General features: G+C 49.8%; 2 protein-coding genes across 2 annotated transcripts in view; one reads left to right on the forward strand and one right to left on the reverse strand.

The window, feature by feature from the left end:
- LOC142024971 (uncharacterized) overlaps positions 1-6,692 on the forward strand; it is a 34,784-nt gene extending 28,092 nt beyond the window's left edge. Inside the window, exon 5 of the mRNA XM_075017369.1 lies at positions 5,606-6,692. Within this exon, the coding sequence (XP_074873470.1) occupies positions 5,606-6,275 (670 nt within the window). The 3' untranslated portion in view covers positions 6,276-6,692. The remainder of the gene's footprint in view (positions 1-5,605) is intronic.
- Positions 6,693-9,529: 2,837 nt separating this feature from the next.
- Positions 9,530-22,088, reverse strand: LOC142024636 (killer cell lectin-like receptor subfamily F member 1). Its single transcript, XM_075016774.1, has 5 exons — positions 22,004-22,088; positions 18,672-18,770; positions 17,779-17,952; positions 14,295-14,449; positions 9,530-10,744 (listed from the first exon to the last, which is right to left on the reverse strand). Exons 1-5 carry the CDS (start codon positions 22,086-22,088, stop codon positions 10,628-10,630), a joined length of 630 nt encoding a protein of 209 aa, XP_074872875.1. The 3' UTR covers positions 9,530-10,627.
- Between the last annotated feature and the right edge of the window lie 1,427 nt (positions 22,089-23,515).

A 23,515-nucleotide genomic window follows, 5' to 3' on the forward strand; every position in this document is an offset into this window, starting at 1 on the left:
GCACCCATGTCTGGCTCCAGAGCAGCCCTGGCCCTGCAGAGACAGAGCGAGGACATGGCTGTGGTGGTGGAGCCGGTGACCTTGGAGGAGGTGTCTGTGTGTTTCTCCGAGGAGGAATGGGGGCTGCTGGCCCCGGGGCAGAGAGCCCTCTACAGGGAGGTGATGCAGGAGAATTACCAGACCGTGCGCTGGCTGGGTGAGGAGTCCTGTCCCCGGGGGTGTCGGAGGCTGCGTGGGCTCCACAGCAGCTGGGTTGGCTTTGGTTCAGGGTCCCTCCTTGCCCCTGTCCCCAGTGTCAGGAGTGTGAGCCCCAGGAATCACTGGCTCCCCTGTGAGAGACTGTCCCCTCCACAGCCCCTCCCAGGGGAAGCAGGTTCAGGGACGTGGCAGTGGTGCTGCTCTTCCCACAGCCCAGGTCTCCGTGTGCTTCCCACCATCTGCCTTGGCTGGAGGTGTGAGTGGAGAGGCGCAGGCAGGAACGGCGGGTACCAGAGCTGTGGGGCTGGGTCTGGCTGCTCTTAGTGCCTGCAGGGTACCCCTGGGGCCAGCGTGCTGCACCCCTGCTGGCTCTTACCGTTTAGGGCAAGTTCTTGAATAATGAAACACAAACTCCCAGACAGACGCACCAGCTCTCCCATGTACAGTAGATTGCTTTCTCAGGAGTCACTGGTGGGTACCAGACACAGAGCAAACCAGTTATGAGTAACGTGCGCCACAGTTTGGATGCAGTGTCGCTCCCTGTAGGTCTCATAACACACCTCAGCATCTGAAGAAGTGAGTTAACTCACGAAAGCTCATGCTCTAAACTTTTCTGTTAGTCTATAAGGTGCCACAGGACCCTTCGTTGCTGCTACAGATCCAGACTAACACGGCTACCCCTCTGATACTTGACACCTCATCTAGTGTCCTTGACCTGCATTGATATTGGGGGTTTTTGAAGATGGTTGGGAGGTGCCCAGCTAGGTCATGTGACACCTAGTGGGTCCAAACCTGGGCAGTGGGTAGTAAAACTGTGAAGGCAAAAGTGCAGCTAGAATCTCAGCAGGAGGTTGTGGGTGAGGCAGAGATGGGGGCTGTAACTAACACCCTCCAGCCGCACTTCTGCCAGTCTCCTTCCCCCACCAAGGGAAACGCACTGGGTGCGGCTGGAAAGTGAGTCTGCAACAAGCCCGTGATGCAGGAGGAAAGTGGTGAACCACACAGAGAAGCTGCTGCTCGCAGAGTAGAACTGAGGCAGTCGAGGGGCAGCCCAGCTGCAACAACAGCCACATCCCCCAGAGAGCAGCACAGCCAAACACCGCCATGGCCGGCTGCAGGAGCAGCAGCTCTTGTGGGTCGCTGGTAGGGCCCACCCAGCCGCAGGCAGGCAGGGGTCGCAGAGCAGGAGCCTGGGCAGAATCTGAAGCAGCCAGCCCGGGACTCGCCTCGCTGCTCAGACAACTTCCTCTGCCTCCTGCTGGTTCAAGTAGCTCATCAGAGCCAAAGAGCCGGAGGAACCAGGCCCCAGCCAGGAGCTTTGTGGACAGAGCCCTTGGGGAGCCAGAGCTCTGCCAGAGCCTTTCTCTCCAAGTTCTAGTGACCTGTCATGTGGCAGCTGCATTCTGAGCCCTGCCTGGGTGTCTCGGTTTCAGCCCTGCCACCTCTCTCAGAGCTCACGTTTTGAGTCGAGCAAAAACACAGAGAAGTCCTGTGGCACCTTATAAACTAACGGATTTTCCAGAGGATCAGCTTTTGTGGGCGAAGGCCCAATTCGCCAGATGCACCACGTGCAAATTCCGGAGGCCAGTAGAAATAAACAGGCAGAAGAAAAGGAGGGAGTCCCACTCAAGAAGAAGGTAGCTGATGTGGCGGCGTGAACAGCCAGAGCAGAGAAACTGCTTTTGTACTTCGCCAGCTGGTCCTGGTCTGTGTTCAATACTAAATGGATGGTGTCACGTTTGCAAATGAATTGTAGCTCTGCAGTTGCTCTTTGAGGTCTGCTTTTGACATTTTTGCATTGCAGGATGGCTACTTTTAAATCTGCTCCTGAGCATCCCGGGAGGTTTTGTATGTTACCATTCCTGACATCTGATTTGCATCCATTTATTCTTTTACATACCGACTGTCCAGTTTAGATGTGCAGGCAAATAAGCCCCGCTGGTTTAAATAAAATTAAAATATAAGTGGAGATGCACATCTCTGAGAGCTGGAAGGGACCTCAGGAGGTCATCTAGTCCAGTCCTCTGCCCTCTTGGCAGGATCAAGCACCGTCCCTGGCATCTATCTGCCCCAGTCCCTAAATGGTCTCCTCAAGGATTGAACTCACAACCCCGGGTTTAGCAGGTGTCGTAGTGTCATTGGTAGGTAGAGTTGGCAGCGAGGTTTGTCGAAGGGTTTGGTTTGTGAGTTTCAGTGTTGTGGTCTATAGTTGCTGGTGAGGATTTGTTTCAGGTTGGTGGGCTGGCTGTAGGCGAGGACAGGCCTGCCTCCCAAGGTCTGTGAGAGTGAAGGGTTGTTGTCCAGGATGGGTTGTAGGTCACGGATGGTGCATTGGAGAGGCTTTAGTTGGGGGCTGTACCCGATGGCCAGTGGTGTTCTGTTGTTTTGTTTGCTGGGCCTGTCTTCTAGCAGGTGGCTTCTGGGTACACGTCTGGCTCTGTCAATCTGTTTCTTCTCTTCCTTAGGTGGGTCTTGTAGTTTCAGGAGAGTTTGGTAAAGGTCTTGAAGATGTTTGTCTCTGTCTGAGGGACAGGAGCAAATGTGGTTGCACCTTTAGTGCTTGGCTGTATACCGTGAATATTGTAGTGTGCCTGGGATGGAAGCTGGAGGCATGGAGGTAGCATAGTGGTCCTTGTGTTTCCGGTATAGGGTTGTGTTTATCTGACCATCACTTATTTGCACAGTAGTGTCCAGAAAGTGGATCTCTTGTGTGGACCATTCCAGGCTGAGGTTCATGGTGGTGTGAAAGGTGTTGAAATTACAGTGGAACTCTTCAAGAGCTGCTTTCTTATGGGTCCAGATGATGATGATGATGTCGTCAGTGTTGCTCAAGTAGAGGAGGGCGCCAGGGGTGGAGAGCTGCGGAAGCTGTTCCAGGTCAGCCATTAACATGTTGGCACACTGTGGGGCCATGCGGGTGCCCATTGCAGTGCCACTGACTTGAAGGTATAAATTGTCCCCAAATCTGAAGTACTTGTGGGTGAGGACAAAGTGACAAAGTTCTGCCACCACTTGTGCCGTGGCATCATCAGGAATAATGTTCCTAACAGCTTGAAGTCTATCTTCACGTGGGTATTTTGTGTAAGGGACCTCTACATCCATGGTGGCCAGGATGGTGTTTTCAGGAAGATCACCAGTGCCTAGCAGTTTCCTGAGGAAGTCAGTGGTGTTTCAAAGATAGCTCGGAGTGCTCGTAACATAAGGTCTGAGTAGAGAGTCCCCACAGCTGGACAAGGCTGCAATGAGAGTGCCAATGCCTGAGCTGATGGTGCCTCCAGAATGTCTAGATTTATGGATCTTGGGGCTCTGGGGGTGTGTCTGTGCAGATCTGTTCCTGCGCTTTTGTCAGGAGTGTCTTGAGCAGACGGTGCAGTTTCTGTGTGTGCTGCTCAGGGGGATCAGAGGACAGTAGCCTGTAGAAGGTGGTATTGGAGAGCTGCCTGGGAGTCTCCTTTTCATGGTCTGGCCTATTCATGATGACAACAGCAGCTCCTTTGCCAGCCTGTTGGATGACAACGCCAGAGCTGTTTCTGAGGCTGTGGGTGACATTGCATTCCGCACGGCTGAGGTCCTGGGACAAGCGATGTCGCTTTGCCACAATTTCTGCCTGTGCACAGAAGCAAAAGCGCTCTGTGTATAGGTCCAGTCTCTCGTTTTGACTGTCAGGAACAATTCCACACAGAATTCTTCTTCTTGTGCTGTAGGTGTGACGGTGCCTGTAGGGCTGTTCAGAGTCTTGTCGAAAGTGCTCCTGGAAAGTATTCCTGGCAAAACTGGGGCAGGGTTCCAGATCCCCACAGAACTGTGTCATGTTTGTGGGGGTGGTGGGGCACAAAGAGAGTCCCCGAGATAGCACAGACTCCTCTGCCGGGCTGTGTGTGTGGTTGGATAGATTGACAATGTTGCTGGGTGAGTTACGGGTACCACTACTGTGGCCCCATGCGGCAAGTAGGAGGTGAGAGAGTTTACAGTCCTGTAGAGAAGAGCAGTGGGCGTTGTGACTCTCCTGTCTCCTTTCAGTAAAGTCCAGCCACCTGGGCGTTTGTGTGGGAGGCTGTTTTTTAGGAGAGGCTCCAGACTTGAGAGCTCCTTGTGATGTTTCCCTGTTTGCTGCACAGGAAGCTGAACAGGTGGTTCCTCAGGTCTGTGGGAGTGTGTGACCAATCTCTTGACACAGTCCCTGCAGTGTGTCGGTTGCAGTGAGTGTTTCACCTTCAGTCCGTTGGGTGGGACGTCCATCCATTTACACTTGGCGAGGAAGATGGTGTCTGTATCTGTGCAGGTTTTCTCATGGGTTTGATGGGCTTCCGCTCCACGTGTCTCAATTCAGAGCCTGCCTGGTGCCAGGCATTGGGCGTAGCTGTGTTAGTTTTATCCACAAAAACAACACCAAATCGAGTGTCTTGTTTGAGCTGAGTGGTCCTGTCCTGCCCTGGGATGCGGGGGGTGGAACAGGTCAAGCGGGAGGCTGAGTTGCACCCTAGAGAGTGCAGCAGAGCACTCGGCTCCCCCAGGAATGAGCTGGGCCATTCCCGAGGCAGGGGTGAGGCACCTGTACTCCAGGTGAGTGTGACATGGGATCTAGTATCATCCAGAGCCCGGCCTGTGCCAGGTGGGGAAGGAGCCTCTCTGGGTGGGCGGCTCAGATCCTGGGGCTGGAAGAAGTAATGGCCTGGACCTTCATGAATAAGATCAGCACTTGGTTAATTGCTCCCCAAGCAGGATTTCCAGCTCCCAAAGCTGATGTGATCTCCTGGGTGGAGCGAGGGGAGGCGCTGGGGGTCCCAGATCTCCAGGGCGCTGGGAAAGGGGAGATCATCAGTGACCCCCACCCAAGTGAGCAGTGAGCTAAAGAGACTCAGACATGTATTTCTGTGTCCTCCTGGATGTCACTTGGGCCTTTTCATCCAGACTGACTGAGCCTTCAGCCTGTCATCAGCCTTAGCCAGAGGGTGGGGGCAGGGCTGGGGTCCCTCCTCTTGGGAAGGGTTGTGAGGACGGAGGAGCAGCTCAGTTCATGTTATTTCAATCTTTCCATCAGCTGTTGGCTGCGTTCCCCCTTTTCTGTTCCCTTTCAGAGTTTTCCTTTCAGCGCAGCACAGGGAGTGACACTGTCTGGTTCTCTCTGTGTCCCAGCAGGTGAGGTGATGCTGCTCAAGAATGACGAGGAGAATCTTCAGCTGGAAGAACCAGAGCAAGTAGCCTCCTGTGGGATGTTCCTGGGAAGCTCTGAAGGTCGTGTTTCTCAGAGTCCTGGGCACAGAGAGACCTGTGAGAGTCAGCGTAGCCCAGAAAGGCAGCAGGGAAACCATGCAGGGGAGGGGCAGGATAACTCCAGCCATGGAAGCAGAGGTGTGAGAAACACTAAAGAGAGCGAACAACAGAAAACCTGTGGGAAAAGCTTCAGTCTTAACAGTCATTGTAGCATCCGCACAGGAAAGAAGCCCAATATCTGCCCTGACTGCGGCAGAAACTTCCAACTGTACTCAGGTCTTACTGTTCATCAGAGAACCCACACTGGAGAAAAACCCTTCCACTGCTCTGAGTGTGGGAAAAGCTTCTCATGGCATATAAATCTTAAAAGTCATTGCAGGATCCACACAGGAGAGACACCTTATAACTGCCCTGACTGTGGGAAAGTGTTCAGGCAGAGGTCAAACCTCATTACTCATCAGAGAATCCACACAGGAGAGAAACCCTTCCACTGTTCTGACTGTGGGAAAAGCTTTCGTCAGTGCTCAGGTCTTATTTATCATCAGAGAACCCACACTGGAGAGAAACCCTTCAGCTGCTCTGACTGTGGGAAAAGCTTTCGTCAGTGCTCAGGTCTTATTTATCACCAGAGAACCCACACTGGAGAGAAACCGTTCAGCTGCTCTGACTGTGGGAAAAGCTTCTCATGCTCCTCAAGTCTTAAGAGACATTGCAGAATCCACACAGGAGAAACACCTTATAGTTGCTCTGACTGTGGGAAAAGGTTCAGACGAAGGTCAAACTTTGTTACGCATAGGAGAAGCCACACAGGAGAGAAACCCTTCAACTGCTCTGAGTGTGGGAAACGCTTTTGTCAGCACTAAAATGTTACAGATCAGAGAGAAGCCTTTCAGCTGTTCTGTCTGTGGGACAAGTTTTGGGAACACTCGTACCTTGTCAATTATCAGAGAGTTCACAGAAGAGGGAAACCCAGTGACTGCACTGACGTGGGTAACCTTCAGTGGCTGCTTGTACGTTATTGATCATCAGAGAATTCACACAGGAGAGAAATCCGGTAACCTCTTTGTCACTATTTTTGAAGCTGGGCCACTGAGCAAAAAAAGTCAGTGAGAACCCCATGAACCAACACACTGCTTCTCATGCCTCAAGGGTGTGGTGTTATGGAGCCATTCAGGTAACTAAAATAGAGTCTACTTGTTCCTTAAATTAACCCATGCTCCTTTATAAAAGAACTAGACACACTGGAGTTTGTTCAGAACCTCAACTTCATTAATTTTTGGTGTCTTTTTTTTTTTAAATAAACTGAAAATGCTTCACTTGAGTTGTTGCTCTCGGGTGTCTGGAGAGGAGGGGTCAGTGCATGGGGACTCGGGGGAGAGACAGTTGTCCTAGCCCACTGTCACTGTAGAAGCTTTGGGCCTAGGTGAGAAGCACCTCTGCTTGGCTGCTGCAGCTCCAGCAGGTGCAACCAGGGGAGCGGTGTATGTCCCTTGCCTGGGGCAGGGCCAGGGTCATCGGTCCTCTGCACTGCCCAGCCGGAGAGGAATGCAGCAAATGTGCACTTTCTCCTCACTCCCTGGTGGAGGGGAACAGCCGGCCGTGTCCCTGAATGAACTTAGGGGGGAGGGAGCTGAAGTTGTCCCAAGGGCACCTGGGGGCAGGATGCTCACAGCTGGGATAGTCCTGGGTGGGGGAGACTGGGCTTCCATAGCCAACCCCTTTCTTGTGTGGTGGTTGTCTCTTGTCTATGTGGTCATAGAATCACAGAACAATAGACCTGGAAGAGACCTAAAAAGACATCAAGTCCAGCCCCCTGCCCAAGGCAGAACCAAACCCATCAGATCAGCCCAGCCAGGGCTTTGTCGAGCCAAGACTCAAACACCTCTAGGGATGGAGACTCCACTACTTCCCTGGGTGGACCATTCCAATGCTTCAGCACCCTCCTAGTGAAAATGTTTTTCCTGATGTTCAACCTGGACCTTCCCAACTGCAACTTAAGACCATTGTTCCGTGTTCTGCCATCCGTGACCACTGTGAACAGCCTCTCTCCAGCCTCTTTGCAGCCTCCCTTCAGTAAGTTGAATGCTGTTATCAAACCCCCCACTCAGTCTTCTCTTTTGCAGACTAAATAGACCCAATTCCCTAAACCTTTCTTCATAGATCATATGCACCAGGCTCCTAATTACTTTGGCCACCCTTCGCTGGACCCTCTCCAGTGTGTCCATATCTTTCCTTTATGTGGGGGCCCACAACAGGACATAGTACTCCAGCTGCGGCCTCACCAAAGCCAAATAAAGAGGAATAATCACTTGTCTGGACCTACTGGCAACGCTCCTCTTGATGCAACCTAATATGCCATTAGCTTTCTTGGCTACAAGAGCACACTGTTGACTCATGTCCAGCTTCTTGTCCACTACAACTCCCAGGTCCTTTTCTGCAGAACTACTACTACTAAGCCAGTCGGACCCAAGCCTGTAACAACACTTGGGATTCTTCCGGCCCAAGTGAAGGAATCTGCACTTGTCCTTATTGAACCTCATCAGATTTCTTGTGGCCCAGTCTTCCAATTTGTCTAAGTTTCTCTGGACCAATTCCCTACCCTCCAGCGTATCTACCTCTCCCCCAGCTTAGTGTCATCTGCAAATTTGCTGAGGGTGTGTGATGGGGTTTGGGATCCCCCAAGCTCCACATCCGTCCGCAGGCAGGAGTGAGTGTCACTTAGCAGGAGAACAGCGGGTTTATTAGCTGACAGGACACAGCATTGTACAGAGGGGTCAGTGCAGCCAGCAGAGAGAGCCAGTCAAATCCATGTTGGGGAGAGGAGGCCCTGAGGGAGGCCTTGCCCACTCCTTGGTGTCGCTCTCTCTCAGCCCAGACTAACTGCTTCCCAACTCCCAGTTCCAATTCAAACCCCTCAAGCTCCACCTCCTTTGTCTCCAGTACAAAGGTGTTACCTGGTCATCAAGGTTACTCTCAGCAGGAGACCCACACCCTCTGTGAGCCACTCACATGCACACAGGTATTCCCCCACTCCATCACATCTCTCCCCCACTTCCAGACCGAACTGAGCAGGGTCACTCAGCTGGTGGCCTGGGGAAGTTCGGAGTCTTCCCCACGGGATAGGGCATCGGCTGTACCCTCAGTGCTCCCCTTGATGTTACCACCTCCATGTCATAATCCTGCTGGGGGAGGCTCCAAGTCAGGAGTTTGGTCTTGGCCCTTTTCATGTGATGCAGCCGGGCAAGTCCCTTTAGTTCCCTCGGGTTGGTTGGTCTCCCGGCTTCGGTCTCCGGTCCGTCATCCACATTCTCAATTCGGGCAGGCAGAGCCCATCCAGCTGCTGCAGCACGTTTGGAATTCAGTTACAGTCCAGTAAATGAAGGTACAAATGCTTTCACCCTTGGCATTTGGCCAGACCACCCAAATGGTTGTGCGCCTCAGTTTCCCCTTCCATGCCACACAATAGGTTTGGAATGTTCCTTCTCATGTGAGAGGTTGCAAGACTAATTACAGGGAACAACAGTGACATTTCAGAATTACAAACTCCTTTCACACACAATTCATGCTTATACATCAATGGCATCATGTCACATGGCTCTTTCCAAACATTCAGTACATTGTACAATTCTACAGCTTTTGGTAGCAGCACCCCTTGGTTACAGCAGTCAGCATGAGTAACAGAACAAACCCATTGCAACTGTACGTTCACATTGCTCTTTGGTTGACCACAACCTTTGTGTAACTGCCTTGAGAATCTGGTATTTTGGGGCTAAATGGCTGAGGCCTTTCTTTGCACCATCAAGTTCTAATCTTCTCCCTTGCCCCCTGGGGTGGAAAGCTGATCTCTCTGGCTGTGCCCTCCCTTCTAACAAGAGCTGGGCGGTTGATGATCTCAGGGAGACGGCCCCCTCCCAGCCAGTCTGGAAATTTGCAAACCAAACTGGTTTCTAAAAGTTGTTTTGTGAATCCCAGACACAGAATCCACATGAAGGAATCCCTGTTTATCCCTTACTGGCCCACCAGGTCCAAAGCTCCTTTGTCCTTCCACCTCCAACTTCTGCCTCCCCATGGAATCAGAAGTGGAGTCCAGTATGAGAATATAAGTGTTTCCCCCATCTGGAGATGGGGAATTGCTGGCGCTCTCCTGCATCCTACAGAGAGTGACTGTGCAGCTGTTTTACTTGGTTCTCACAGGGCTGCTCACATTCCCTGACAGTTTTCACTTTACTTGGACCAACTTCCAGTTCCTGAGAAACCTTTGCCCTGCCTGCTTTGGACCCTTGCAGAGCACAGCCAGTGGTTTCACACTCAGGCAGGCCCTGCCCATCAGGAGCTGAAACAAATTTCTCCCCAGGGAAAGGGCTGCTCTGGCGCTTACAGACAAGCACCTTTCCTGTTCACTCTCCTTCATCTCACTCCCATTTTCTGCAGTCACCACAGACGGGTCAGGAAAAGTTTCAGGGAAATTTTCTTCCTCAAGAGCTCCCCCAAGCAACAACTCACCCGTCTGCCTCCACAGGGGCATTGTGTCCTCTTTTCTAAGATGAAAAGTCCCAGGCTTAATCTCTCTTCATATGGCCCCGTTCCAAACCACTAATAATTTTTGTTGCCCTTTTCTGAACTTTGTCCAACACCGATCTCTCTTTTTTGATTGTTATCCAAGTAACAGGTGAAACCTACAACCAAGACTTACACCTAGATGGCGAGAGCTCCTTGGTGGGAGAGGCCCTCCTTGTTACAGGTGTACGTACGTATGCTGCCTGGTCACCAGTCCAGCCACACTGGATTTGTGTGCTGTGCAACACGGGACTGGGGGAACTGGCGGTGCATTGCTAGACTTCCCTGCGCACTGCCTTTGGACACATGCTTTGGGTTTTCCAGGGCTTTTAGGGGAAACATTCGGCACTTGGACTGGAGACAAAGCTACAGCCAATTCACACCACCTGGGAATCGGGTGGAACTGACCACAACTACAACTGATTCGGACCCACTGCGGGGGTCTGGCCCATTGACTCCAGTGATGCTCTGGCCGATCTGCACCAGCTCCAATAGGGCAAAATATCTAGTAATACCTTAGAGAAAAGTCACCTTCCTACTGACTTGTGCCAAGACCGTCAGTGCCTGTTACTGTGGGCAGAGGGAGCGGATCACTCTTTGTCCCACCAATTCAGAAAATCAAACTATTCTCTCCAGCTGATAAAAATGTAGCAAACGCTCACAGTGCTGGATCTAGGAGGGAGCTGTCCAGCCAGGTCCGCTTCCACTCTGGGGACATCGTGGTGAGCCCGAGCCAGATTGGATTGGTGTTCTGTGTAACGCTGGCTATGAAATCCTGCGAAGTGGAAGTAGAAGGGAACGGATGAGCTTGCCATGCGGGGCTAGGCTGCCCTGCCTACTCCCTTTGGTCATGCGCGCTTGATTTTCAGGGGCTGTCAGGAGAAACAATCAGCACCTGGTCCCATTGGACCTCTGTGGATACTTCTTTGCAAAGACAGGAGGCAGAGGCACTCCCTGGGAGCTGGGCATGGGGCCAGGGGGATAGCTTAGCGGTTTGAGCATTGGCTTGCTAAACCCAGGCTTGTGAGCCCAATCATTTAGGGACCTGGGGCAACTAGACTGAAAAAAACCCCAGAAGCTGCCAAGGAGGGTGCTTGGTCCTGCTGTGAGTGCTGGGGACAAAAAAAAGAGGGCCAGGGCAAAACTGGGAGGCAAGACCAAATCAATGTCTGAGATGCCTATATACAAATGCAAGAAGTATGGGAAAAAAACAAGAATTGGAAGTACTAATAAATGAATACAACTACGATATCGTTGGCATCACAGAAACTTGGTGGGATAATACTCATGATTGGAATGTTGGTATTGAAGGGTACAGCCTGCTTAGGAAGGACAGACAGGGAAAGAAGGGAGGAGGTGTTGCCTTGTATATTAAAAATGTACACACTTGGACAGAGGTGGAGATGGACATAGGAGATGGACGGGTTGAAAGTCTCTGGGTTAGACTCAGAGGAGTAAAAAACAAGGATGAGGTCCTACTAGGTGTCTACTACAGGCCCCCTAGCCAGGTGGAAGAGGTGGATGAGGCTTTCTTTGAACAGCTAACAAAATCATCTAGGGCCCAGAATTTGGTGGTGATGGGGGACTTCAACTATCCAGGTACATGTTGGGAAACTAATACAGCAGGGGACAGACTGTCCAATAAATTCTTGGATTGCATTGCAGACAACTTCTTATTCCAAAAGGTTGAAAAAGCTACCGGGGGGAAGCTGTTCTAGATTTAATTTTAACAAATAGTGAGGAAATTATTGAGAATTTGAAAGTGGAAGGATGCTTGGGTGAAAGTGATCATGAAATCATAGAGTTCACAATTCTAAGGAAGGGTAGAAGGGAAAACAGTACTATAGAGATAATGGATTTCAGGAAGGCAGATTTTGGTAAACGCAGAGAGGTGGTAGGTAAGGTCCCATGGGAAGCTAAACGGGAAAAACGGCTGAGGAGAGTTGGCAGTTTTTCAAAGGGACATTATTAAGGGCCCAAAAGCAAGCTATCCCGCTGCGTAGGAAAGATAGAAAACATGGCAAAAGACTGCCTTGGCTTAACGAGATCTTGCATGATCTCAAACTAAAAAAGGAATCGTACAAGAAATGGAAACTAGGACAAATTACAAAGGATGAATATAGGCAAACAACACGAGCATGCAGGAGCAAGATTAGAAAGGCTAAGGCACAAAATGAGCTCAAACTAGCTGCAAGCATAAAGGGAAACAAGAAGGCTTTTTACAAATACATTGGTAACAAGAGGAAGACCAAGGAGAGGGTAGGGCCATTGGTCAGTGAGGAGGGAGAAACAGTAACAGGGAATTTGGAAATGGCAGAGATGTTTAATGATTTCTTTGTTTCGGTCTTCACTGAGAAATCTGAAGGAATGCCTGATGTAGAGAATGCTAGTGAAAAAGGGGTAGGTTTAGAAGTTGAAATAAGAAAAGAACAAATTAAAATTTACTTAGAAGAATTAGATGTCTGCAAATCACCAGGACCTGATGAAATGCATCCTAGAATCCTCAAGGAGCTGATAGAAGAGGTATCTGAGCCTTTAGCAATCATTTTTGGAAAATCATGGGAGACAGGAGAGATTCCACAAGACTGGAAAAGGGCAAATATAGTACCCATTTATAAAAAGGGGAACAAGAATAACCCGAGAAACTACAGGCCAGTCAGCTTAACTTCTGTGCCAGGAAAGATAATGGAGCAGGTCATTAAAGAAATCATCTGCAAGCAGTTGGAAGGTGGTAAGGTGACAGGGAACAGCCAGCATGGTTTTGTTAAAAACAGATCATGTCAAACCAATCTAATAGCTTTCGTTGATAGAATAACAAGCCTTGTGGATAAGGGAGAAGCGGTGGATGTGATATACCTAGACTTCAGTAAAGCATTTGACACGGTCTCACATAATATACTTATCAATAAACTACTCAAATACAACTTAGATGGGGCTACTATAAGGTGGGTGAACAACTGGCTGGATAACCGTACCCAGAGAGGAGTAGTTAATGGTTTTCAATCCTGCTGGAAAAGTATAACTAGTGGGGTTCCTCAGGGGTCTGTTTTAGGACCGGTTCTGTTCAATATCTTCATTAACGATTTAGATATTGACATAGAAAGTACAGTTATTAAGTTTGCAGATGACACCAAGCTGGGAGGGGTTGCAACTTCTTTGGATGATAGGGTCATAATTCAAAAGGATCTGGATAAACTGGAGAAATGGGCTGAGGTAAACAGGATGAAGTTTAATAAGGACAAATGCAAAGTGCTCCACTTAGGAAGGAACAATCAGTGTCACACATACAGAATGGGAAAGGACTGCCTAGGAATGAGTACAGCAGAAAGGGATCTAGGGGTTATAGTGGACCACAAGCTAAATATGAGTCAACAGTGTGATGATGTTGCAAAAAAAGCAAACATGATTCTGGGCTGCATTAACAGGTGTGTTGTGAACAAGACACGAGAAGTCATTCTCCCGCTCTACTCTGCGCTGGTTAGGCCTCAGCTGGAGTATTGTGTCCAGTTCTGGGCACCGCAGTTCAGGAAGGATGTGGAGAAATTGGAGAGGGCCCAGAGGAGAGCGACGAGAATGATCAAAGGTCTAGAGAACGTGACCTATGAAGAAAGGCTGAAAGAACTGGTCTTGTTTAGTTTGGAAAAGAGAAGATTGAGGGGGGACATGATAGCAGTTTTCAGGTATCTAAAATGGTGTCATAAGGCAGAAGGAGGGAACTTGTTCTTCCTCGCCTCTGAGGATAGAACAAGAGGCAATGGACTGAAATTGCAGCAGGGGAGGTTCAGGTTGGACATTAGGAAAAAGTTCCTAACTGTCAGGGTGATCAAACACTGGAACAAATTGCCAAGGGAGGTGGTAGAATCTCCATCACTGGAGATATTTAAGAAGAGGTTAGATAGATGGCTTTCAGGGATGGTCTAGAAAGTGCTTGGTCCTGCTGTGAGGGCAGGGGGCTGGACTCGATGGCCTCTCGAGGTCCCTTCCAGTCCTACTATTCTATGATTCTATGATTCAATGACCTCTGAAGGTCCTTCCAGTTCTATGAGATAGATATATCTCCATATATATTTGACAGGTCGGTGTGGGAGAAACGATTGCCCTGTATGCTGCTTGTGCATCTCTGTTCCAGGACTGATGTTTGTGTGCAAATATAACAAGTAGTTCCAGATTCCATGTCGTCTGCTCTGGAAATCACCCAAAAAGGCCCTGAAATGCTGCCTTTGCTTGGCAGAAGAGCAGGGGTGTTGGAAATAGGGGTAATAAATATTCTAATCAGCAAGCTACTGCCCCAGCTGAACTTTATGTAACTTTTCCTTTTACTTTACCATCTCCTTTTGATCCCGGATCACCAGGAGGTGAGACTTCTTTGCTAAGCAATCATCCTGGCTCTTCTTCCAAATTTGACTCTCTTTAGACACCCAGTAGCATTTTCCCTCATGCATGAGCCATTCGATGGGGCAAATTCTGCATCTGGAGCCCTCTGGAGTGGGGGATGAAGACAGGTTTGTTTGTGTTTTTTAAAGGCCAGGCCCAGTATTCATATGGCAGCAAACCCAGCAGCCCAGGGTGGAGGCGCATTGGTCGAGATGGCAGCCAGCAACCCTAGTACTGGATACTGGACATGCGTGGACAGACTATGTGGGGATCTGGGGCTTTTATCAGAACATGGGACTCATTAGCTTGCATACATACACCCTGCCAGTGCACGCAATCTGCCCCGTCCACGCACGTCATGCAAAATAGGAAACTAGAGCTGTTCAGCAAAATGGTGCCATTTATGTCAGCCGTTTTCTGGGCCATCTCAAAGGAAGGTGGTGGTGGGGGAGTCAGGCACATCTGCTGGTGAGTGGTGGTCTGCTGGCATGAAGGAAACCCCCTGACAATCAAGGGTTGTGTGGAGACACATCTCCATTTATTCATGCATGGCCCTGAATAGCTGCACCCATAAAACCAAGAGCAAATGGAACACTGTCTTAATTTTACAGCAGTGGCCTTGAGAACTGGTCTTAGACCAGCTCTGACTCTGATGTGCTGCATACCCTTGGGCATGTCACTTCACCCACACATGCCTCAGTTTCCCCAGCTTTGAAAGCAGGATGATAAGCTACAGGGGGTTGAGATGCTGAATCTATTGAGACTATAAAGTGCTTCATGATGTTGTGATGGAAGGCGGTCTAGATACTAAGTGTTACTAAAGATCGCATTTTGGCCTTCACGTTATGGTGTTTCCAGTTAGCAGAGGTGGGAAAAGTACCCAAAAAGTTACTTGAGTCAAAGCACAGTTACGCTGGGGGAAAATTAATAAAGTAGATGTCAAGCTGGCCTTCTGGAAAACTATTTGATTGAAAATACAAAAGTGTCAAATCTTGACTGTACTCAAGTACCTGGAGGTATCCACAGAGCAGCTGCTTTTTTAGTTCCAAGCACTCGAGTACAATCAAGACGTGATACATCAGCACTTTTCCACAAGTAGTTTTTCAGAAGGACAACTTGACTTTTACTTAATTACACATTTCCCCAAAGTAGCTGTACTTTTACTCAAGTAAATTTCAGGGCACTTTTTCCAGAGGCAGAAGAGGTACCCAAAAAGTTACTTGAGTAAAAGTGCGGCTGTTTTCACTTCTGGATACATGACAACAATCAAGGTGTGACCTGTGTGCATGTGTACTTTTATTCCAGTACTTTTCCAGAGGGGACACCAGTGGCTTGTACTTAAGTACATTCCCAGACAAGCCACTGTACTTTTACTCAAGTAACTTTTTGGATTTTTTTTCCCCCACCGCTGACTTTTTCCCCTCCGTAACTTACACCTATTTTTAGACAATTTTCTTCTGCCACAACAAAGCCACATTTCACACTCAGGGCTCTCTACTGACACTCCCATCTCACCTTTTTCGGTGGGTTTGGGGAAGGTAGTTCGGTGGGAAATAAAAACATATTCTAGTTTATGGAGCTCAACCCTTCTCAAATTCACGTGTTGGAACAAAACTTTGTTTCTGGGAGCCTGGCTGCGGCCGTTCCAAACACAGCAGGATGACTTGGGGCATCTCGAGGTTCTCGTTTCATCAGCTTTCACCGTCTTTCAGATGGTGAAATCAAAACTGGGTTATTACATCTTTTTGTCTCTTTTGTACACGGCAGGTGCTCTACCAAATTGGGTAGCTACATTTTTCCCTTCCCTTCATTCCTCCTGAACATACATTTGGCCATTTCTTCTCCTTAGTTATTGTGTAGAGCAGGGGTCAGCAACCTTTTGGAGGTGGAGTGCTGAAATTTGACCTTTTGACCTCTATTTACAGGTTCAAGTGCCGGTGATACTTTTTAAAGTCACTAAAGTTACGTCTACACAGCAAAGTTATTTCAAAATAGCTTTGCTAGCGTCTACACAATGCAACCACTATTTATAAATACATTTGAAATAGAAGCGTCTCATTTCAAAATTGGTAAACCTCATTTCATGAGGCATAGCGCCTATTTTGAAATGGGCTGTTAAGACAAGGAATAGAGCCTACAGTAGACCCCCAAGTTATGCAGGGGTTGCATTCTTTGCAACCCCTATGTAACTCGAATTTAGTGCAAGTTGGGGGAGACGGGAACCCCTGAGCTTGCAGGAGCTGGGAAACTGACCAGCCCCCCACCTGGGCTGGCCAGTTTCCTGGCTCCCAGAGTGGTGGGGTTTGGGAACCAGGCAGCAGCCTGGTTTTCATCTCCTCCCCACTAGTGGGACCTGGGAAACTGACCAGCCATGTGCTGGTCAGTTTCGCAGTCCTACAAGTGAGGACTGGGGGGTGGAGCTGGGAACCAAACAGCAGCTTGGCTACCAGGTCCCAGTGGCTGGTGGGTGCCAGGCATGGCTTCTCTCCGCTTCCCCCAGATGACGGTGGCTGGGGAGAATCTGTGACACCGTGGCCATCTGCCCCCCGCACCCCCTGGCTACCCCAGCTGGGAGAAACCATGCTGCAGCAGCTCTCTGCCCCGGGCTCCCCCAGCTGAGGGAGCTGGGAGCTGGAGCACTTTGATTTGCACTTAACTCATGTTAATGTGAGTTGAGCGCAAATCAAAATCATGCATACCAGGGGATTACCGTATTTCAAAGTAAGCCATAGTTCATCTAATGGCTCTGTTTTAAAATAGGCTGTATCTGTGTAGATGCTGGACTTGGAAATAGCAAAGTGCTATTTTGAAATTCACTTATTGAGTGTAGCGATGTTATTATGAAATACGCTATTTAGCAATAGCTCTTCCGGAACAGCTTATTTTGGAATAAGGCTGCTGTGTAGACAGACCCCAACACTTCTACTTACAACAGTTTCATGAATAAATAAATTAAGACGCAGAGTGTTACCATTTGGTGGTGGCTGTAGCGGAGCAAGCGCTCGGCTGCATGGGGAGGAGCGGCGGGGCTGACCTCCTACCTCGTGTGCCGATGAAAATCGATTTGTGTGCCACTCCTGTGTCTGTGTCAGGGGTTGCTGACCTTGGCTTAGCATGTTGGTGTGTGATGCTAAAGACACAGAAAAGTTTTCCCCAGAGATGGCTGCATGTTGTGGACAGAAGTTTTATGGCAGAGAGGTAACTAAGCCATTGTTAAAGCCATAGGTAATCTCTTTCCCCTGCCAGACACTGGTGTGTATAAAGTAGGCTGTGGGAAAGGAACTGGGGGTATTTTTTAACCCTTTGCATGAAAGATTCACAAGCAATGGGCTATTTCGTGCACTTGTTGATATTACCAGTTCCAAAGTACAAACTTGCCACAAGAGGTCCCTGCAGTGCAGGAAGCTGCATGGGAACGGTGTGAGCTGAGGTTACCCGCTGAGCTGCTGTTGGGAGGTTCACACAGAAATTGTTTCAAGTGAGCCAGGAAATCCTCCAGGCCAGTGCTGTGCTGAGTTCTGTCGGCGGGTCTGTGAGTGGCACCTTCACTATTCAGGGCATTTGTTGCTGCTCTGGTCTGCTCTTCACAAGGGACTTGTAACTGGAAAACTTCCCAACACCACCAGTGTCAGTCAGAGGAGGGGGATGAAAGAAGACAGAGTGTTCAAGGGGTTGTCACCTTTGAGGAACAAAACTCTGGGAGGTGATCCTGAGGCTGTAGAACGAGACAGCTGGCTGCATACATGGGCACTGGGACAGATTTAAAGGGCAATCCTGGGAAAATCTGGCCAGGTGGCGCAAACCCTCATGCGAAATCCACTAAATACCCTCTTGGGGGGATCTAGGTCGGGTTAGAGCGCTGGAGTGCGGCATGGAATGAACGAGACTCGCTGGCACACAGAGTAGAGCCCTGCCAATGTGTGGAGATCCACGGCTCATGTTTGAAGTTACAGAGACAAAGGAATGGAGATAGAGGTTCTGTATCTAGAGCCCTGCAAAGCTACAGACACCCGCATGATCTCCATGGGTGTCCACATTTTGCAGAGGGGGCTGCAGATACCAGTTTTGTATCTAATCGTTGAACAGTGTCATCCCCTTTTCCCTGTACATTTAACAGGGACGTGGTCTAGGCAGGTCCCAGGAATCTCCCGCCTGCAGCTCCAACATACACCTGGTTGATGTCACCCGGGGCGCTGCGACGAGGACGCGCCTGGTCACAAAGGCACTGGAGGCAGAAGTGGAATCTCAGTGGCACTGGGGAGGAGGGAGAATTCATGGTGCACCGTTACGTACCTGTGCAAATGGATGTATGTCCTGGCACTACTCACCCCACAGTCCCAGGGCTATCACTGCTGCCAGCAGGACGGTATTCCCAGCCCATCCGACCCCTGGAGCAATTTGAATCCAGCGCACATGCTGCCAGGAAGCTGCAACAAGCCAGCCATAAGGGACCTTCCGCACCGCACCCAGGGAACGAGACAACAGCAACGAGGCAGAAGACTCTGCTGTGGAGCCCATGTGGTACCCATGGAACACTGGGAACACCTGTCTCAGCTGCCTAACCAGGGTCATGCACAGGGAAGCTGAAGAACATGTTAGTGATACCTGTGAGAGACAGGTGAGGTAACATCATTTGATGAACCAGCTTCTTTTGGTGAGAAGGAAGCTGTCGAGGGCTCTCCTGCGGGGCGTGTCCCTTCCACCAGGAGAATTTGGGCCTATAAAAGATTAACTCACCCACCTTGTTGCTGTAATATCCTAGGCCCAACACTGCCATAGACCACAGCAAGCAGTGGCAGCCAGGTAACAGTCACTGGCTTGTGGAGGGTGTCACAGACAGAGAGCGGCGATGGGTACTTGCCCATGTGACTGTGCTGCGAATCTGTACTTTAGCCATCCCAGTTGTGGTATGTGGAAAGCTGAGTTAAAACCGCAAGCTAGCCCCTTACATTCCCAGCAAAAAGCAGCAAGGAGTCCAGTGGCACCTCAAAGACTAACAGTTTTATTATAGCCTAACAGAACAAAAAACAGTCATGTAGCACTTTAAAGACTAACAAAACAATTTATTAGGCGATGAGCTTTCGTGGGACAGACCCACTTCTTCAGACCAGAGCCATGCCAGAAAAAGACTAAGAAGTGGGTCTGTCCCACGAAAGCTCATCACCTAATAAATTGTTTTGTTAGTCTTTAAAGTGCTACTTGACTGCTTTTTTCTTTTGATAGAATATAGACTAGCACGGCTCCCTCTCTGATATTATAGCCTAAGTGTTTGTGAGTTGCAGCTCACTGCATCGGGGCATGAAGGGACAGAGAAAGACACAGCGGGGAGGGATACAGAGATGAGAGCCTTGCATCAGAGCTAATTCAGTCAGGGTGGATGTGGGTAAGAAAGTGAGAATACCTAAAGGGGAAAGTTAGGTAAAGAGAGAGCCATTCCCAGTTTCAATTCACACCCATCCTCAGGGTGTCAACTTTGTACAGGAATTCCAGCTCGAAAACAGATTGTGACCTGAAATGGCTGAAATAGGTATTCTCACCTTCTTATCTACATCTGCCCTGATTGAATTAGCTCAAATGTAACACTCTCATCTCTATGAAACAAACCAGCTGTCCTGTGGCACCGTAAAGTCTAACAAAATAATGTATTAGGTTATGAACTTTCACGGGACAGACCCACGTCTTCAGGGCTGCAGAATCCTGATAACTGATAACCAAGATAAAGAGAATTTAAAAGACAGGAAAAAAATGAAATAAAAAGTGACGAATCAGCTATGTGGGGCAGAAGGAAGAGAGGGAAGGGGGAAGAAAAATGTTCTGTAAGTGTCCGTTGAGCTAAGCGGTCTGCCTGGGGGTCACTGCAAATATCAAAGGTGGACTGTAAACACTCCTCGACAAAACATGAATGGACACAAAGCAGACATCAAAAAACTCCTAACTCACAAGCCTGTCAGCCAGCACTTTAGTGGAGCGGCCCATTCTGTTAATGACCTGAAAGTCTGTGTTTTACTGAAGAGGAGCTCTAACGATCGCCTACAGAGAGAGTGCTCAGGACTCTCATTCATAGTCAAATCCCAGACACTAACACCTAGATCGAACCAGGACAGCAATTACCTGACCTATTATAAGGACTCTTTTACATACTTCGTTTTATCTAATTCTTGACTTCCCCACCCCACACCTGCCGCCCCCTCTGCTCTTTTGGCCCTCTGTGTTCTGGGAGGGCTGTAGATCTGAAGAAGTGGGTCTGTCCCACGAAAGCTCATCGCCTAATACATTATTTTCTCAGTCTTTAAAGCGAGACGTGCCTGCTGCTTTGTTCTGATAGAATACAGGCTAACACGGCGACCTCTCTGTCTGCTCTGGTCTGGCTACGGTCTGAAGAAGTGGGTCTGTCCCACGAAAGCTCACCACCTAATAAATTATTTTGTTAGCCTTTAAAGTGCTACTGGACTGCTGTTTTGTTTGTATCAAAGGTGGGGAAATTGTCCTTTTAACGCGTAAGGTAATTGATATCTTTGTTGAGTCCGAGGCGATAAGTATCAAATAAATTCCAGTTCCGATGTCTCCACTTGTAATCGGGTGGCAAAGTCTCTGTTTTAGAGTGGCACCATGCAAGGTTGGATGCTCTGACCTGCTATGCTGAACTGCTCACTTACAGATGAGCACCACACAAATACTACAGAAATACGACTACTAAGAACAGAACAATTTGGGGGTTCGCAGAACTAACTATGCGCAGTTCTGCACGAAGAAAACAAACAAACACACAAGAAAATGCCTTTGTTTGCCTTTGAATTGAAAATACAGTTTGCTCCAGACCCTCCCGTAGCCTCAGGCTGACACACACACTTCAGCCAGACAATGGGGAAGAGACACCATCCTTTAGTCACTGGGTTACTGGCTGATTCCCTGTCCTGCTCACTGTTGCTGGGGCACCTGGCACTGGCCACTGTCGGCAGGCAGGACGCTGGGTTAGGTGGACATTTGGTGTGACCCAGTTGCGCCGTTCTCGTGTTCTGATTGGCTTAAGTTCAGCTTGAGAGGAGTTTCTGAGTGCACCGATGCAAAGGAAAGCTTTGTACGGCTGGGAAGTTTGTCCTTTCCACCACCCAAAGGTGGTCCGATACCAGCTCTTGCCCACCCGCCTTGCCTTTTTCACCTCCTGGGATGCACATGGCTGCAATATGGCATATGCGTGACTCAGGCGGAATGAAAGTTTTCCCAGCCGCTAAGGCAATTGCCAGAGGAGGTGAAGCTCATTCAGAATCAGGCCCGTGCTGAAAACTGCCTTTCACTGCAAGTCTGTTGGGAGTCACGGCTGGAGCTCTACTGATTTCAGCATCAGCCTGGGAGAAAAGGTCGTTTCCTTTGAGGTGCAGGCCCTGACTGGTGCTCGTCAGCCTAGCAAGTCCGACAGCACTTAGTGAGTGTTTGCTGGGTCCAGGCCTCAGCTCTGACATTGGAAATATGGCGCTAAGGCCTGGATCCCGCTACTCTGACTTCCCAGGAGTTATCCACTCACCCTGAGACCCATCTCTTGTCCAGTGGACCTGGCTGCCCAACTCCACCAACTTTCAGCTAATGTGGGTGTCTTTGACGCCAGCCCCGTAATTGCTGCGTTGTGAAATCAGGCGCCCTGGGAGGAGGCTCCGGCACTTACCTGGGGCCCTGGTTTCAGTGGGTCGGCCTGGTTGTCTCTGCTTTGGCCGGAGGTTTAATACCATGTAGCTCTCTTCATCCTCCATTGGCCAAGTGCGTCCCTGGTTTGATATCCCAGCGGGGGCTCAGAGGAGGACCCCCGTTAACAGGCCAGCAGATGTAGTCTGGCAACTCCCACGAGCACTGGCTGCTCTTCGGTGGAAACCACACAGGAAATGCAGCTCCTGAGCAGGGCGCATAAGGTCTTAGGGCCCTCTCTGCCCTCCCCTGGCCTGCGAGAGAGACCTGAACGGTGTGGGCAGAACAGCGTTGATACGAGCAGGTCAGGGCCACTTCGCTAGCTGTGCGGGACCAGGTTTCAGACCATTCCACGTTCACCCTATGTCCACACTAGCAGCCTCCTAAACCATCTCCACTGCAGTGTCCTCTGGGTACCAAAACCGCTCTTCCCAGCTCGGCCCCAGAAGCAGTGCATTCTGGGAAACGCAGTGACCCACCCGGCGGCGTTGCGGGGCAGCGGTGGGAGAGGACAGATGGACATGTGTGTTCCGTGTCCCCCGCTGTGCGCGCTCTGCAGAGGATGTGGGGGTGTTACAACCCCACCTGCGGTCCCCGGCTCTTTTGTGCACACGGCAGAGGCTCTCGCCTCTAGCGCTGAAGCCACCTGGTTCAGATCTTGCTGGTGCTCCCGATGAATGCACACCTTTTCCAACCCTTTAATCATCTCTAGATGGTGCTTGGCCCTGCTGTGGGGGCAGGGGGCTGGACTCCATGGCCTCTCGAGGGCCCTTCCAGTCCTAATGTTCTGTGAGTCTGATTCTCATGGCTCCTCCCTGGCCCCTCTCTAATTTCCCAACATCCTTCCTGGATTGTGGGCAACAGAAATGCACAAAGGCTCCCAGCAGAGACCACACCAGGGCCAAATCCAGCGGTACAGTAATCTCCCAGCACCTCTGAAATTCCAGAATCACATTAGCCCTTTTGGCCCCCCGTCACTTTGGGACTGGAGCATGTGGGAAGCTACCGTGACAGTATCTGTGTTAGTGGCACACTGGGGCAGGGCTCCGTATGGGCAGAGTTAAGGTTGTTTTGTGGGGTGGGGATTTTTTCTCTGGGTGTTTATACATCGGTGACTTATGTTCAGTTCCTAGAATAACTGCATATCACAGTGTACTGTTTCCCCTGCCCTTGCTGTTACATTCAAGCAGATCAAGAGAATGATTTTGTGCTGGCGGTTTGACACAATGAATTGTTGCCAACCAGCAGGTCTTGCTGGAATCGATTGCAGTCACGTCTGCTAACAAGTGAGCATGAGCCTGTCCCCTGAGCTCGCGCGGGAAATGGCCTTTGGTCAAGAAATCACTTAGCACATGGGGTTGTTCACACCGTCAGCATCCTCTGGTGCTGTGGTCTAGCTCAGTGCTTCCTGTCCATGCTGGGAGCTGCCATTCACTGTGCTCCCCTCCCACTCCGCCCGGGCTCAGCCTGTGTTCCAGGGACCGTTCTCACCCAC

The sequence above is a fragment of the Carettochelys insculpta genome, chromosome 22 (assembly GCF_033958435.1).
Source record: "Carettochelys insculpta isolate YL-2023 chromosome 22, ASM3395843v1, whole genome shotgun sequence".
NCBI lineage: Eukaryota > Metazoa > Chordata > Testudines > Carettochelyidae > Carettochelys > Carettochelys insculpta.

Coding starts and splice junctions, on each gene's coding strand:
- LOC142024636 (XM_075016774.1), bottom strand. CDS start 22,088: ATGGAGGATGAAGAGAGCTACATGGTATTAAACCTCCGGCCAAAGCAG. Junction 14,450..17,778: donor TCCCAACAGCAGCTCAGCGG/GTAACCTCAGCT, acceptor CCCCCACTCCAG/AGGGCTCCAGATGCAGAATT. Junction 10,745..14,294: donor TCCGGGATCAAAAGGAGATG/GTAAAGTAAAAG, acceptor TCCACTTCGCAG/GATTTCATAGCCAGCGTTAC.